Source organism: Apodemus sylvaticus, chromosome 1 (assembly GCF_947179515.1).
Source record: "Apodemus sylvaticus chromosome 1, mApoSyl1.1, whole genome shotgun sequence".
In the NCBI taxonomy this organism is placed as follows: domain Eukaryota; kingdom Metazoa; phylum Chordata; class Mammalia; order Rodentia; family Muridae; genus Apodemus; species Apodemus sylvaticus.
In genome coordinates this window covers 17452955-17469395 of record NC_067472.1, presented here as the reverse complement: position 1 = coordinate 17469395, position 16441 = coordinate 17452955, and the positions used below count along the sequence as shown (strand labels likewise).

The window sequence follows — 16441 nt, the reverse complement described above, 5'->3', positions numbered from 1 at the left end:
AGCTGTCACCACCACAGCTCTAGGTTCCCTTTTCCACTAACTACTCCTGAAATCCATCCTCCATAAAGAGAAAATCAACATTTTTTTTAATGAATAATACCTGAGTGCGGTGGAAGATGTCTATGATTCTTAGATATTTGAGGAGCTGAGGTAGAGGAAGAATCAAATCAAGTTCGAGGTGAACCTCGGTACTAAAGTGAGACCCAGCTCAAAACTCATAAAATGTAATAGAAAGTACACATCCAAGATTCCCTGCTTTAAAGCCTAACTAAGCATCCTATTCCTTGGGTCCTTTCCCAGCATGGCCCTTAACCCCCAATCCCTCCTATACCTCACCATTCACTTGATAGCTTAACATATCACTGGCTTTCCTCTGCTTGTCCACATGGAAGCTAATCATTCTCCAAACCCCTTTCCAGCCAACACGTCTTCCCACTAGCCTTCCTTTAACCTCACAAAGGACTGAAAACTCTCCTTGGTCCATGCCTCCCTCTCTTCAACTCACTTCTGTTCTTGAACTTAGTCTGTGTCTTGGCTTATTTGCATACATGCCTTTGGGCTCCTAGGAGACAAAGATGTTTGTCTCATTTAATTATGCCACTCCCTATTCATGCCTGGTCCACAGACGGTCCTCACATTATCTGGGTGGAGTATATATAATGATAGGATAATTATACTGTTATATTAGGTGTAAGAGTTGTTCAACAAGGCCCAGAATTTGTATAGATTATGGTGAGAGATCTGTAAAACAAGTTCACAGTTACGAAGGTCAGGAGTCCCTAAGTCAAGATCGCAGGTCCATACACCAAGGTTTATCAGCAAAGTTGAGGATCACCAACTTTTAGACCAATTTCAAAGAAGACTGGATCTCCATTTGCTCACTCCCTCAAGGTGTTGGTGAAATCTTCAAACTGGATCTCCGGTTCCCCACCCTTCAGGACCTTCTGCACATCTGAAACCCGCTCTTTCCTTAGGCGCAGTCTTTGTAGGGTCTTGTTGTAGCTCTGAAAGGGAGAGGAAGCAGGCGGAAGTGGCCACAGGGTTCTCAGCACCACTGGCAACCCCCACCTCCAACTGAAGATACAACTCAGGTACAAGTCAAAGGCACTCAAGAGTACAGGCGCCTGCACCAATCAAGAACAGTCCACCGTGGCACAGCGCCTTAGAACTTGGATGAAGAGATGCTATGCCGAGACTGCGTAGTCACCTGCTTCAGGAAGTCAGAAAGCTGCAACTGATCCTTCTGGCCAGCCAGCTCCTCCTTGACCTCTGAGTATGTGTCGTTGATGATGGCCAGGAACATGTTCTAAAGGATAAAGTAGGGACATGGTTGCTTTTGTATTTTGACACAGTATTTTTCTATATATCCTCAACTCTCCTCAGACTGGCCTCCGACTCACAGAGATCTACCTGCCTTGGTCTCTCCTGCTGGGAGGGTGCACCATCATGCCCTGCTTGTGACCTAGGTTTCCACCTTCAAACCCACTAAAATCACTGAGCCCTCTATCCCAAGTCCCACACATAAGCTTTCAGCCTCAGTACTCAAGTCCACCCATACCTGCCTCTCAAGAGCCTGAAAGTCCTCCTTTGGTCATATTTCTGTTAAGGACAGACCATGTTCGCTCATTGACCTGAGGTTTCTCATTCTCAGATACTACAGTAACCTTTCTAAACATCAAGCTATCACAGCATGTGGCATGGACCTCCCCTGTAAAACGGCCAGCAATCACCGAAGTCATCAGCTGTTTAATGCGAAGGCACAAATGTGCTCTCTTCTTTATCATCAACCCGAATACCATGCCTGGGTCTCCTTTAGTTAATCAAATAAACACACCTTCTTAATATTAATAAAAATCTCTTGGGAAAACAACTTGGCACTTAAAAGCACTTGTTGTTGCTCTTGCAGATGACCAGAGTTTGATTCCCAGCACCCATACCATAGCTCACAACCATCTGTAATTCCAGATTTGGGGGCTCTAACTCCCTTTTTCAACTTTTGCAGGCACCAGGCACACACACGGTGCATGTACATACATGCAAGTAGAACACAATAAAATAAAATAAATCTTAAAAAAATAAAAAGAAAGAAATCCCCAATATTTCCCAGTTGGCAAAAAGAGGGAATTACCACCAAACATTGGCAGTACACCACCACCAGGAACTCCCCAGAGGAAAAGGCCTCTTAGAAAACAGGTACAGAGGCCTCCAGAGGTCTTTACTTCTCCTCATAAGGCACCCCTCTCCTTTCTATCCTTGGAAGATGAGGAGTTGGTTTTCTGGGGAGAATCTGAAGTTCCTGTATATACACCACCTGGTCATCTGGCATCATTGCTACATTAACCGGCTCAGAAAACCCCAAATACCACCCATATGTGCTTTCCCCTATGCTGTGAGAAACCAGTCATAATCCTAAGTGAGAGAGACGTGTGGGGTCAAAACCCCACCTTGAAGGCCCTCTACATCACCAGCCCACAGAGGGACCCTCACCAGGAGCACAAAGAAGACGAAGAAGACATAGGTGACGAAGTACACAGGGCCCAGGATTCGGTTGGCATTGTCGATTGCATTGTAGTCAAAATCCCCAAGGATTATCCGGAACTGAGTGAAGCTGAGAGACCAGACCAGGGCTTCACCCAGAGCCTAGCCAACATTTGCCCCAATCCATACCTGGCCCCACTTTCCTAACCATAAACAGATCCCTAATTGCACCTTATACAATCCACCCAACATAACAGACACAGCAGTGGAGAAATTACTTGCTGGCACACCCGAGCTTTAGGACACACTCAGATACTTTTAAGCGTTGATGTGCCCATAGACCTTCCCTTCGTCCCCAATGTCACACACACCCTGGGAGCTGGAGGGTGAGGGACCCAAGGGTGGGGGCAGGCACACACATGCACTTGACGAAAGTGCTAAAGTTTTCCACTTGGGTCCCGAAAAGCAGGTAGCCAAGCTGGGCGTAGGCAAAGAAGACGATGAAGAACATGATGGCGAAGCCCAGGATGTCCTTGGCACAGCGAGCCAGGGTGGAGGAGAGCTGGGTCATGGTCTTGTTGAAGCTGATGTACTTGAATATCTGCAAGGGCCATGGTGGAGCAAGTGAAGGAGAAAAGGTGAAAAGCATTGCATATTCCAGGAATGGACGGAGGCCACAGATGGTAACAAATGAGATAGGAAAAGGGAGATCCCCCCGGGGGGGCGAGCCTTGTGAGCAGAGCTGGGAGGCAAGTCCCGGGTACCTTGATCCAAGCAAAGAAAATGTTGACTGCATTCATGTTATTATACTGAGTCTGCCAGAAGGCCAGGAACTCAAAGTCCGCATAAGTGTCTGGCTGCTGCAGGAGCTTTCCCATCAGTCGGTTCACTTCCAGGGTTCGGAATATGTGGAAACCCACAGCCATGATGGAGAGCTGCCACAGAGAAGTCATGCAGAGTGTCAGAGAAGTCAAGGGGGACCTTAAGGGATGTTCAAAGATGAGCTCTCAGAGGAGAGCCAGGGCAGGAGACATCCTCTGCTGGGTAGGCCTGGTGCTGTTCTTGTGAACCAATCCCCTAATGAATAAAGGAGCCAATCACTGGGAGAGTAGGTGGGACTTCTGGGTTGGACAGAGGAAGAGAGGGAGCAGAAGAGAGCTACTTCCTTTTGGGACAGCAGAGGGGTAAGATGTAGTTCTGGAGTTGCCTAGTATCATGGCGGATCCTTGCAGATCTGCCACTGGAGGGATGAGATTTTAATAAGGCTTACAAGATTAGGTTTTAGTTGTTGTACCCAGAGATTGATTACCATTGTTTCTGAACTAAGTTTGTGTTGTGTTTTCCTTCATGCAGAAGCTTGTCTGGGTTCAAGAGAGAAAGGTATGGTGGCCAAGCGTGAGTTTGTCTGAGGTACTCCACAAAGGCTATGGGGGATTTGAAGCACAGGAATGGCATAGTAGTGACTTGCCAGTGGGGTGGGTGGAGAAATTGTGGAGTTCAGAATTAGAATCTTCACAAGATAAAAACAGGTTCGCCATTGCCCTCCAGTGCATGGCCAGCCAGGCCGCTGGAGCAGAGGCACAAGTGCGGGAATGTGCTGGTTCTACTTTTTAAATAATTCATTCAACACTCTCACTAGCTGAGGTCCAGATGGATCCGGAGAGATGACCAGGGAGCAGCTTTAATATCCAACAGCCTGAGAAGGCTTTGGAGCCATTGGCAATATGGAGGTTGTAAAGAACTATGGGGAAGTGGTACCTAGGAACATGATGACCCCCATCCCTGCCACTCCTAAGCCTTGGTCAAAAGAAATACATGTGTGGGCCAGCAAGATGGCTCAGCAGGTGCCAAACCTGGCCACCCGGGTTGTTAGATCTCTCTCTGGGACCCACATGGCGGAGAGAGAGAACCAACTTCCATAGTTGTCCTCACCTCCTCCGTAAGCACACTGTTGTATGTACACACATGAATTCACACAAATACATGTAAAAATAAAATGACAAAGTGAATGTGTCATGTTAGTTAGTAAAAGGAGATAATAATGAAAGGAACAGGGTATTCAAACAGAGAAGAGAGTGGCAGGGTTCTCAAGAGGGTCAGGTCATAAAACAAAAGGCAGAAGAGACTCAGAATAGAGTCCGATCTATTCTGATACCAAAAGGAAAAAGGAGGGCCCATTCACAGGTGAGAAAGAAAGCTGTGTAAGGCAAGATTCCCCAAGGTGCTGAGCCTGAGAGACTTGGCACAGGGCTTGCAGTAAGTCAAAAGGGGGGCTTGAGCCTCCAAAGGGAAGAACTCAGACATCCCACCCCATCAACGCAGAGTCTCTCCACCCTCCAGTAGGTCCCACGTCCCTCACCAAGATGACCACCAGGTCCAGAATGTTCCAGACGTTGCTGAGGTAGCGAAGCCGGTGCATGTAGATTTCCAGGATTTCCTCCACCACATAGTAAAAGATGAAGACACAGAAGACGACTTCACAGCCCACAATGAAGAAGTCCCAGTTATTCACATAGCGGATCAGCTTAACCGTGCGGATCTGCCAGGAAGGGATGGTCCCTCCTGTGGCCGGGAACTCTACCACCAGTCTGTGAGGAAGGCGACAAGAAGGCTAATGGGGGCTGGGCTCCTCCTACTTCCCTGGCCCCTCACACCCCGCAGAGGGTACCTGGTAGGGAAAGGTCTCAAGCACATCAGATGAGCCAGGAACCGTGGACAGAGAGTGCCGTGTGGAAAGGGCGCTTACCTCAGGATACAGAAAAGATTGATGTTGGCATTGTAGACGGAGAAGTCGATAAACACCACCCGAGTGCCCCTGTCTAACCACAGTCCCTCCTGGAGTCCTTGGAGCGCCTCTGCACTGGCTTGCCGGGATCCTGGAAGGTCCATGTAGTAGCCACCTCCACCGTAGCTTGTGAGCCGGCCCCAGTGGGAGGAGCCCCCCAGCTCGTTCTGGGAATGGTATGTCCACCTGCCGGAAGAATAAAAGGCCATTTGAGCAAACAGGTCATGACCAGGCTAAACGCTCACTCCCTAAGGCAGTTATGGATTGCCTGGCTTTACAGTTCCACATACATTGAGTATCTATAGATACTCACTGTGCTATACATGTATATGTGTGCATATACTATATGTTATATACATAATTTTGTGAGAAATATATCTTATACACCCTATAGGCAATATCACATATAGTGCATATTAATATCTCATATAATATATGCCTTACATGAGTCTTTTTTTTTCTTATTAAACTTGTTTGGGAAGAGAGGGAAACTACTGTCCATATTTTACAGCAGCGGAAATGAGGATTGGGGACTTCCAAGACAGGCAGCTATTTGGCCATAGTCATGAAACTCGAACCTAAGTTTCTTTTTCACTACGTAAATGCACTCTTGGTGCCAGGCTGTGTAATTACATGAAGGAAACATTTGGGCCACATATCCAGGCACGATCTTTCTAGTTCCTGTGGTTCCACCCCAGGATTCTTTGTTCTAGCGCCCCCATTATTCCTTGCCCCGATTTTTTCCCTGCCTGCACCTTCTCCTTCCCTCTCCTCTCTACCTCTTTCTCTCCTCTCCCCTCTTCATCCGCCTTCAATCCCTTGCTGCTTCCTGCATCAAGCCCCAGGAGTCAAGTTCTACAACCATGGACTTTTCTCATGGACCACAGCCCCCAAAGCGACTCTACCTTCAAGAAAGGATGGGACCTCGTGTGTGGGAACAAGGCCAGAGGCTGTGTCTTTTCTGCTAATCTGCTTCCTCTACCCCTGAATGACACACACCAAAGTGTGTACTGTCAACGAGTCGTTGTTGAGACTCAGGGAGAGGTCCCCAAGTCTCCTGAGGTCCCACCCTTAAGGTTTTTTGAAGTTCAGTAGAAGCGTTTCCCACACCCTGGAGTAACCGGCAAGCACAAAGGGGGTGGCTCCGGGCTTTTGGCAGGGGCTCACTCACGCTGTGCCGTTGAGAGGTCCAAAGGGGAGCTGATCTTCTTTGTCCGGAGAGTAGACATTGTAACAGTTCAAAATGTCCTCCCGGAAGTCTTCATGAACCACACAGGAATCGTTGCGCACCCGCAGCTGCCGCAATCGCGGGGCCCCCAGGAGCAGGTTCTCATAGTAGATGAACGAGTGGGAGCCATGCCCCAGGCTCTGGTTGTTGTACCACTTTGTCCAATACAAACTGTCCAGGAGTGGGCCCTGAGCAAACTGGACCAGCAACTAGGTTGGGCCTGGTCCAGCCTCCTACTAACCCTAGTGCATGACCTTTGCCCTCACTCCCTGGGCCCCCAACTTGACTCTAGCCTCTGTTGTTTGGACCCCCACAGCTGACTTTCCTACCTTGACAAGGATACAGTTTAAAATATTGTATTTTGAGATTTCAGCTTCCCTTCTGACTCAAAAGCTAGTCTGGCTCCTACTGGTCAACCCCCAGATGGATACCTTCATCTCTCTCCAGCCTCTGCCTTCATACTAACCCAATCTGCTAATTCAGATTTATCCTTTAATTTTCCTGGTTCCAGACTGACCTCCCTGCCTTGCATCTCAGACCATTAAGAAGAAAGGCCTAGGGGGTTGGGGATGGGGTGGGGTGGACGTGGGGGCTGGGGGAAAGCAACGCCATCTGTACTCACATCCCAGAAGTCGGACATGCTGCTGATGGTCTGGAAGGAGACTCCAGAGTCTGATGGGGTTCGTAGGAACAGCTCAGACATCACTTTGGTGTAGTAATAGGCACTTGAACTTGTCATTCCATAGGTCACTAGGAGACAACCCAAGGGGCATGTCCTCAAAGTCCATCCCCCCAGATGAGTCAGGAAAGCCCACTGCCCTGGGGTCAGATGGTCTGGGGAGGATGGTGGTACCACTAGGAGTTCCAGGGGATGCTTTAGGGATGGGTGTGGCCGCAAGGTCTTCTAGAATAGCTGTGACCCACTCGGTAATTCAGCTGGCATCGTCATTCTGAAATCTCACTTTTCTCCCTAGACTCAGCTTAACTGCCTAGTTCTTCCGTGCCAGAGCTAAAAGATGCCTGCACGGGGCAAAGCACCCCTTGTTCTTGATTTTTACTTCTAAATTCTAGAGTAAGACTCAAGCTAAACATCTTGCAATGGAGAGACAATCTCCTGACTTCTAGTGTCACTGATCCTAAAGCCATGGGAGTATTGGGTAGGCATAGTGGGCACCACAGTGGGTGCCAGCATCTCCTGGGAACATGGTTCATTGCATTGCAGATCAAAACAAAACAAAAACAAACAACAAAATCTGGCCTCTGCTCAATGGCACCTCAATTGCTCTAACGCCCACAGACCCAGTCCTGTGTGGCGAAAATGGAGAAGCTCTAAGTTTCTGTGCTTAAAGGCGGGGTTTAAAATGTATACACTACTTGTTCACAGGTTGTCCCTCACTCTGGGCTGGTCTGATGTTTCCTCGTGACTACATTCAGGTGATGGGTTTGAAGGAGAAGGCCTCACGGTTGATGTTGTGTTCATCATGGTGCATCATGCAGAAGTTGTCTGTTGATGCCTCACTACTGAAGTTAATTCTGGTCCCTAATTAAGATGATGCTTGCTAAGTGGTAGTGGCGCATGCCTTTAATCTCAGCAATCAGGAGGCAGAGGCAGGCAGATCTCCAAGTTCAAGGCCAGCCTGGTCTACAAAGTGAGTTCCAGGACAGGCAGAGCCATTACACAGAGAAACCCTGTCCCAAAAAACAAACAACAGGGCTGGAGAAATGGCTCAGCAGTTAAGAGCACTGACTGCTCTTCCAAAGGTCTTGAGTTCAAATCCTAGAAACCACGTGGTGGCTCACAACCATCCACAAAAGACATCTGATGCCCTCTTCTGGTGCATCTGAAGACAGCTACAGTGTACTTATATATATAATAATAAATAAATGAATCTTTCAAAAAAAAACAAACAACAAACAATCAAACAAGATGGTGCCTGCTATGTCTCTTCAATGTAAAATTATAATTTTCCTTTTTAGAATTAATATACATTTTGGGATGTAGAGTCTCCCACTCTATAAATATCTTATTCATTTTCACCAAGGGATGCAAGTGTTCATTGATGAATTTTGTCTAATTATTACCAACGTGATTATCAAGTGGTGAGTTTGTTTTCCATCAATTATTTCTTTGACATTAGCAGATTCTGGTTGTTTGAATAAAAATGGCTGCCAAAGGCTCACATATCTGAATGCTTAGTCACCGGGGAGTGGAACTGTTTGAGAAGGATTGGGAGGTGTGGCCTTGTTGGAGGAAGGGTACCACTGAAGGTGGGCTTTGAAACCTCAAAGCCCATGCCAGATCCAGTCTGTGTCTCTATCTCTGTCTCTCTCTTCTCTCCCTCCCTCTCTCCTCTCTCCCTCTCCTCTCCCCCTCTCTCTCTTTCCACCCCACCCCGCCTACATATCAGAATGTAGTTCTCATCTGCTGCCCCAGTGCCACACATGCCACCATGCTCTCTGCTATGAGGGTGATGGACTAACTCTGAAATTGTAAGTCAGCTCCCAGTTAACTGCCTTCCTTTACAAGAGTTGCCTGGCTCATGGTGTCTCTTCACAGCAATAGGACAGTGACTACGTCATCTGTGTTCTTTTCAGGAAGAGACTTTATTTATCATTTGGACTCATAAATGTGTAGTTCCCCCCCCCCCATGGGCTCTAATTTGTTATTATTATCTATCTTGTTACTCAATGGATTTTTTTTGTTTGCTTGTTTTGTTTCTGAGACAGGGTCTATGTAGTCCTGGCTTCCTTGGAGCTAGTTATGAAGAGCAAGCTAGCTACGAGCTCACAGAGTTCTGCCTTCCTCGACCTCCTGAGTGCTGGGCCAAAAAAGACATGGGCCACCATACCTGCTGAGTTTTTTGTTTTTGTTTTTTTTTTTTAACAAGGTGAAACCCTAATAAACAATGTGTAATATGAGCTTCTGAGCTATTAGTAAAGTAATTGGTGAAATTGTAATAAGGGTTGTCCATTAAATGGCAGTACTAGATCAATAACAATATCTTAATTTTGACAATAAACTATTCCCCATTTTAAAAACATACACATTAGGTATTTGGGAATAACGAGACTTTATGTCCTTATGTCTTTAAGTTTACTTTCAGAAGACAGTGGGGGAAGGGTAGAACTAGGAGCACCTTCATATTTAAGTATTTAACTGAATCTATGAATTCTTTATATCTTTATTAAAATGTCCTGTGTGTGAATAATCCTGTTAGAATTTTAAAATCGGATTTCTCAGCCTCTTATAAGCAATTCCTTTAAATGGTTTTTCTCCGATGGAACTCAGATACTAATATCTGAAAAAGTCAACTTTAAACCAGAATTAATCAGAAGAGAATAAAGTTTACTTTATATCAATTAAGGAAGTAGTTCTTTAGGAGGCTTTAACAATTTTAAACATATATGCACTAAACACTGTTGCACCCAATTTCATGAAATTTTACTATTGCATATAATGGCATTGATTGACTTCAACACAATAAAAGTGTGTGGCGAGAAGCAACGATTAACTATTAAATGACTGGAGAAACAGCCCATAGCACGGGAGGAGTCTTTACTAGCTGCACAAGTGCTAACACCAGGAATATACAAAGAGGTTTTTAAAGTTAAATAATAAAGCAGTCTAATCAATACATGTGCAGGTGAAATGAACAGTTGTTGAAAGATGAAGTACCAGTAGCTAAGAATATGAAACTATCCTACGTGTTTAGCATCAGAGAAATACCAATCAAAAGTATGCTGAGATTCCCCCACACTCTAGTCTGAATGGCTGCCAATAAGGAAACAACAACAATAAAGGCTGGCAAGGATGGAAGTGGAAGGAAACCTCATATCCTGTGAATAGGAATATAAATTCCATATCCAATGGGGAACTTGGAGTGGAAGCGCCTCACAAAATCAAAAACTACAACTACAGTGTGTTCTGGCTGCACATGCCTAGGAATGTCTGTAAAGGACTCCAAGCTAGTGTAACAGAGTCACCTGCAGGCCCACGCCCACTAGAGCAGTGTTCACAGCCAAGGTATGCAATCAGCCTGCGTGTCCATCAACAGATGTAAGAAAATATGGCACATACACTATAAAGTCAGTGGCAAAGAGGAATGAAAGTATATCATCTGTAGGGAAAGTGATGGAATTGGAGATCATTATATCAAGCAAGTAGATCCAGAAAGAAAAATACCAAGTATGTTCTCTCATGTGTGTATCCAAGCTTGATTTTACTCAAACACACATGCACACGCATGTATGTACAGACACACACACATACACACACATGCAGCATGCAAGCATGCACACAGGGGTGTGTGTATAAAAGGGAGGAAGGAGAAGAGGAGGAGGAGGAGAAGGGAGTAAAAGGAGAAGTTATTAAGGAGTGAGTCTAAGTTTTTGATATACTTAAATGAAGGTATCTTTATGAGGGATGGAAATAATGTTTCAGTGGGTAGAGTAACTTGAGACAAATGCTGATGTCATGAGTTCAGTTCTCATCGCCCACACAGTAAATGGAGAGGACCAATTCCCACAAGCTGTCCTCAGACTTCCACATACATGCTATGGCATGTGTATGCATGCATATACAAAATTAATTAAATAAATAAGTATACCACGATGTATAGAAATATACACCAGTAAAAACACTAACTTTATTTTTTAGATCTTGGGACACACGTTTCCTTCACATCCATTTTAGGAAAAGAAGGGTTTGGGTGAACAGGAGCTTGTTTAGAGCGGTCCCTGGTTACAGCTACAGACATCGTACTTCACCATGTAAGGACGACAGCAAAGAAAGAAACGTCGGCCCTCGCGTTATCCCATCCCACTCTAATAACAATGCCCAAGACACGGCCTTAGTGCTAACTCGTGTCTGTGATCACCAATCCTCAGTATCTGGAAAAGACTGCTGCTGAGATTTGAAACTTTCCCTGCTGACCACGGGCTAAGTTGTTATACTGCCGAGTGGCCACTAGGTGGTACTCTTCACCCTAGGGTTTTTCCAGTCCCATCTAAATTAAAGCTCAGAGCTATTGTAGCTCTGAATTGCTGTCAACTACTTATGGGAGTTTAGTAGAATCAGTCTTTTGTCTGTCTGTTTGTTTGCTTGCTTGCTTGTTTGTTTGTTTGTTTGCTTGCTTGCTTGTTTGTTTGTTTGCTTGCTTGCTTGCTTGTTTTGAAACAGTTTCATGTAGCCCTGACTGGCACTGGATTTCTATGTAGAAAAGACTGATCTAGAACTCCCAAACCTCCTGCCTCTATCTCCCAGGCACTGTGATTATAGCTGCCCTGCATCTGGTTTTGCCTTTGTTATTTTCCAGTGTTGAGAATTGGATGCAAGGTCTTGAGTATGCTAGACAATTATCTCCCATTGAACTGCAGGCCTGGCCCAATAATCTCTGATTATTTTCTGAGACAGTAAACATTATATTTTCTAAGAAAAATGCCTTCAGCAGGTAAAATGCTTATTTAACACACAGACATTCAGTATTCATTCTCCTTCATGAATCCTGGATTAAAATTTGTATGTGTAAAAAACACCAAGATGGCCGGGCGGTGGTGGCGCACACCTGTAATCCCAGCACTCTGGGAGGCAGAGGCAGGCAGATCTCTGAGTTCGAGGCCAGCCTGGTCTACAGAGTGAGTTCCAGGACAGCCAGGGCTACACAGAGAAACCCTGTCTTGAAAAAAACCAAATCAAAAAAAAAAAAACACAAAAAAAACACAAAAAAACAAAAAAAACAAAAAAAAAAATCCCACCAAGATGGAGTCTTAAGATCTTTCTAGATTAAAGCCTAAGCTTTATCTTTTTAATTTAATCTAGAAAGTCTTCCTTTTCAAATACTCTCATTTACTGGGAGTTGGAAAGATGGCTCACACTTTAGAACATTTCTTCTTCTTCTTCTTCTTCTTCTTCTTCTTCTTCTTCTTCTTCTTCTTCTTCTTCTTCTTCTTCGATTCCCCCCAACCCTTCCCTCCTTCCCTTCTCCCTCTTGCTTTGGCCTGCTGGCTCCAGCCCATAGATTTTTTTGTTTCTTATTACAGATGGTTGTGAGCTACCGTGTGGTTGCTGGGATTTGAACTCATGACCTCTGGAAGAGCAGTCGGTGCTCTTAACCGCTGAGCCATCTCTCCAGCCCAGAATGTTTATTTCTATATTATAGCTCAGCATCCACATGGCACTTTACAACTTCAGCTCCGGGGATCCGATGCCCATTTAGACCTCTGAGGGCACCAGGCCCACACATGAAACACGTACATGCCTACGGTTGAAACACTCATAAGGAGATGCTCTGTATTCCCTCTGCATTTTACTTATGAGCATTGAGTGATTTGTTCAAAAATGTGCTTTAAGGTAGAAATAACGAAACATATCTCAGTTACTCTCAAATATTAATGTTTTTGCAGTGGGGAGAGAGGAAGAGAAAGAGAGAATAATAAATAAAATGAATAAGAGATGTTTTCTGCCACCACTTAGCCAAACTGTTTCACATACCATTGATTTTTGATGTAGAGTGTACTATCAACTCAGATTGTTATAAAGATACTTTGTATATTAATTATTCAAACACTATTTAAAGTCTAACATTATGCAAAATACTTTGCTAAGTGTCTTGATGTCAAACCTCAGGAAAATTCCACTAGGGAAGACGTTCCAGAATGATACCTTTTATCACATAATAAAACATGAAAGCAACCATATTCGGGGTACATGGGGTGTAGCAGGTGCTCACTAAGTATCTACACTACTCCACTTGCCCTGGCTGTATGTCCCGGGGGTGGGGGGGGGGGACAAGGACTTTATTTTGTTCATTTTACTTAATACTTGGGTTAGGTTTTGTGCATGTGTGTGTGTGTGTGTGTGTGTGTACATGTGAATGTGTGTGTGTATGGGGAGGTGTCTCACTATGTAGCCCTGGCTAGTCTAGCAGTCATGTTTAGATGATGCTGGGCTTGACCTCACAGCCTCCCAAGTGCTGGGTTTAAAGGTGTTGTCTTAGTTGGTGTTTTATAGCCGTGAAGAGACCCCAGGACCAAGGCAACTCTTAGAAAAGAGTTAATTAATTGGGGCTGGCTTAAGTTTCAGAGGCTCAGTTCATCATCATCATGTCAGGAAGCATGGCAGCGTGCAGGCAGACGCAGTGCTGGAGAAGGAGCTGAGAGTCCTACATCTCAATCCGAAGGCAGCCAGGAGGAAACGGATTCCACACTGGGTGGAGCTTGAGCACTAGGAAACCTCAAAGCCTGACCCACAGTAATGCACTTCTTCCAACAAGGCCACGCCTCCTCCTAAGAGTGCCGTCCCTGTGGACCAAGCGTAGTTGAAGATCACTTATGTTTAGTTAGTTTTGAAAAGAATTTGGCACATTTCCTTAGTTCAAAAGAGAACAGTAGTTCATTCAAGACTTGAATAAGCTCAAGGAAGCCAGACCTGGGCTCACCTAACAGGAATTTCAGTGGAACTTCCCACAGTGTGAAGTCAGTCCACCTAATGGTCATTCAGGAAGTTGAATGGAGACGTAGGATGCTGCTGAGTGGAAGTACACACTCACCTAAGATGAACCAGCCCGTGTTCTTAGGTAGCTTCTGTGAAGACTTCCAAAGAAAATACAGCTTTAAGAGCAAGCATCAAATTTGGAAGCTGCTGTGGTCTGACCAAATGAAGATCGGAGATGCTGAGGGTTGCTTCATGGGATGGTGATTTTCGTGCCTCTCATATTTGTTCTTCTTTATCCTACCCATAAGCAAGCAGCAGCATGTGACTTCTGGAAAGCTTGTTGAAGGGCATGTTGCTGTAGCACTGGGTGGGGCTCAACATGTGTGTTTTCTAATAAGTCCCCCTGTGCCATCGATGTGGAGGACCGCTGCTGTGTCCCGTGCAGACTAACGGTCAGCCCTACCTGTCCTCCATGGAGATGTCGAGGATGGGGTGGAAAGGAATCAATCGCACCTCTCCCGGAGGTGTTACAACATTCCTGGAATTTGAAGGGCATTTACAAAGTACATTTAGAGCATGCCCTGCCCATCCCAGAGGAAAATCCGAGGTCGATGCCCACTTGAACCACTAGGTGTCGCAGCAGAGCATCACATCATCAGGTCCATGGGGGTGGGAGAAGATTGGAAACATTGTGTTGGTTTTTCCGAGTGCCTCTCCACTGTCTCCCATTAGTTTCTATTCAGGTAATAAGAATTCCAAGTTGACTTTATTGGGAAGAAGCAGCTTGTAGAACGGGAATACCTGGCCCAGAGCCTTCTGAAAAGGACTCAACAGCACCATCTCAACACCATCCTTTTCAATACCATGAAAAGAAATGACCAGAGGGTCCACTCCTGTGTCTGGACACCCATTCTGTGCCCTTGCTGGGCACTTGACACACTTCATTTAGTCTGACAAGAAACTCTATGGTGACTACCACAAGGATCCCCACTTACCAGCCTCAAGTAGGGTGTCTCTTGCCCCAGGTAAGAAATGAATAAAGTCAAGATTCAAATGCAAAAATACGAGGCTGACTGTACTGCTCTGAGAACAGAACTACATTCAAGATTGAATTTATGGGGCAAAAATTTTGGTTCTGTAAAAGACAGACCTTCTGAGCCACTGCTGTTTTCTGATATGAAATCAGAAGCACTTCTTTTACTACTGGGAGTGTCAATAAGGGATAGTCTGCTGTTCCACGTGCTCTGGGTAAAGCTGCCCTTCCTGATCCTTCAAGATCTGGTAGAAAAGAGTGTGTCTTAGGGTTTCATTGCTGTGAAGAGACACCATGACCAAGGCAACTCTTTTAAAGGCAAACATTTAATTGGGGCTGTCTTACAGTCTCAGAGGTTCAGTCCGTTATCATCATGACAGAAAGCATGGCAGCCTGCAGGTAGACTTGGTGCTGGAGGAGCTAAGAGTTAGGGTTAGGTTAGGGTTCGGGTTCGGGTTCGGGTTAGGGTTCAGGATGAGTTAGGGTTAGGGTTAGGTTGGTTCTACATATTGATCCCTAGGCAGAAAAAGTGGTTAGGGTTAGGATTATGGGTTAGGTTTAGGGTTAGTGGTTAGCGTTAAGGTTAGGGTTAGGGTTAGGGTTAGGTTGGTTCTACATCTTGATCCCTAGGCAGCAGAAGGGGTTAGGGTTAGGGTTATGGTTACAGTTAGGGGTTAGGGTAGGGTTAGGGTTGGGTTAGGGTTAGGTTGGCTCTACATAATAATCCCTAGGCAGAAGAAGAGTTAGGGTTAGGGTTAGGGTTAGGGTTAGGGTTAGGGTTAGGGTTAGGGTAGGGTTAGGGTTATGGTTAGGTTGGTTCTACATATTAATCCCTAGGCAGCAGAAGGGTTAGGGTTAGAGTTAGGGTTATGTTGGTTCTACATATTAATCCCTAGGCAGCAGAAGAGGTTAGGGTTAGAGTTAGGGTTAGGGTTAGGTTTAGAGTTAGGGTTAGGGTTAGGGTTAGGTTGGTTCTACATCTTGATCCCTAGGCAGCAGAAGGGTTAGGGTTAGGGTTAGGTTGGTTCTCCATCTTGATCTCTAGGCAGCAGAAGGGTACTCTCTCTTCCATAGTGGGCAAAGCTTTAGCATAGAGACCTCAAAGGCACCCTCTCATGGACAAACTTCCTCTAACAAGGCCAAACTAAGAAGGCCTAGTAGTGCCACTTCCCAATGGCCAGATGTGATGGTTTAAATATGCTTTGCCCAGGGAGTGGCACTATTGAGAGGTGTGGCCCTGTTAGAGTAGTGTGTCACTGTTGGCATGGGTGTAAGACCCTGACCATAGCTGCCTGGAAGTCAGTCTTCCACTTGCATCCTTCAGGTGAAGATGTAGAATTCTCAGCTCTGCCTGCACCATGCCTGCCTGGATTCTGCCATGCTCTTGCCGTGACGATAATGGACTGAACCTCTGACCTATAAGCCAACCCCAATTAAATGCTGTCCTTAGAAGAGTTCCCTTGGTCATGGTGTTTCCTCACAGCA

At 45.5% G+C, this 16441-nt stretch overlaps 1 protein-coding gene across 1 annotated transcript in view; it reads right to left on the bottom strand.

Moving 5' to 3' along the window:
* Positions 1 to 16441, bottom strand: part of Pkd2l1 (polycystin 2 like 1, transient receptor potential cation channel) — a 36664-nt gene that overhangs the window by 2047 nt on the left and 18176 nt on the right. The window contains exons 3-11 of the mRNA XM_052172307.1: positions 7114 to 7241; positions 6435 to 6679; positions 5225 to 5449; positions 4838 to 5066; positions 3243 to 3413; positions 2898 to 3079; positions 2488 to 2608; positions 1208 to 1306; positions 883 to 1004 (exon numbers count right to left, since the gene is read on the bottom strand). Of these exons, the coding sequence (XP_052028267.1) occupies positions 883 to 1004; positions 1208 to 1306; positions 2488 to 2608; positions 2898 to 3079; positions 3243 to 3413; positions 4838 to 5066; positions 5225 to 5449; positions 6435 to 6679; positions 7114 to 7241 (1522 nt within the window). The remainder of the gene's footprint in view (positions 1 to 882; positions 1005 to 1207; positions 1307 to 2487; positions 2609 to 2897; positions 3080 to 3242; positions 3414 to 4837; positions 5067 to 5224; positions 5450 to 6434; positions 6680 to 7113; positions 7242 to 16441) is intronic.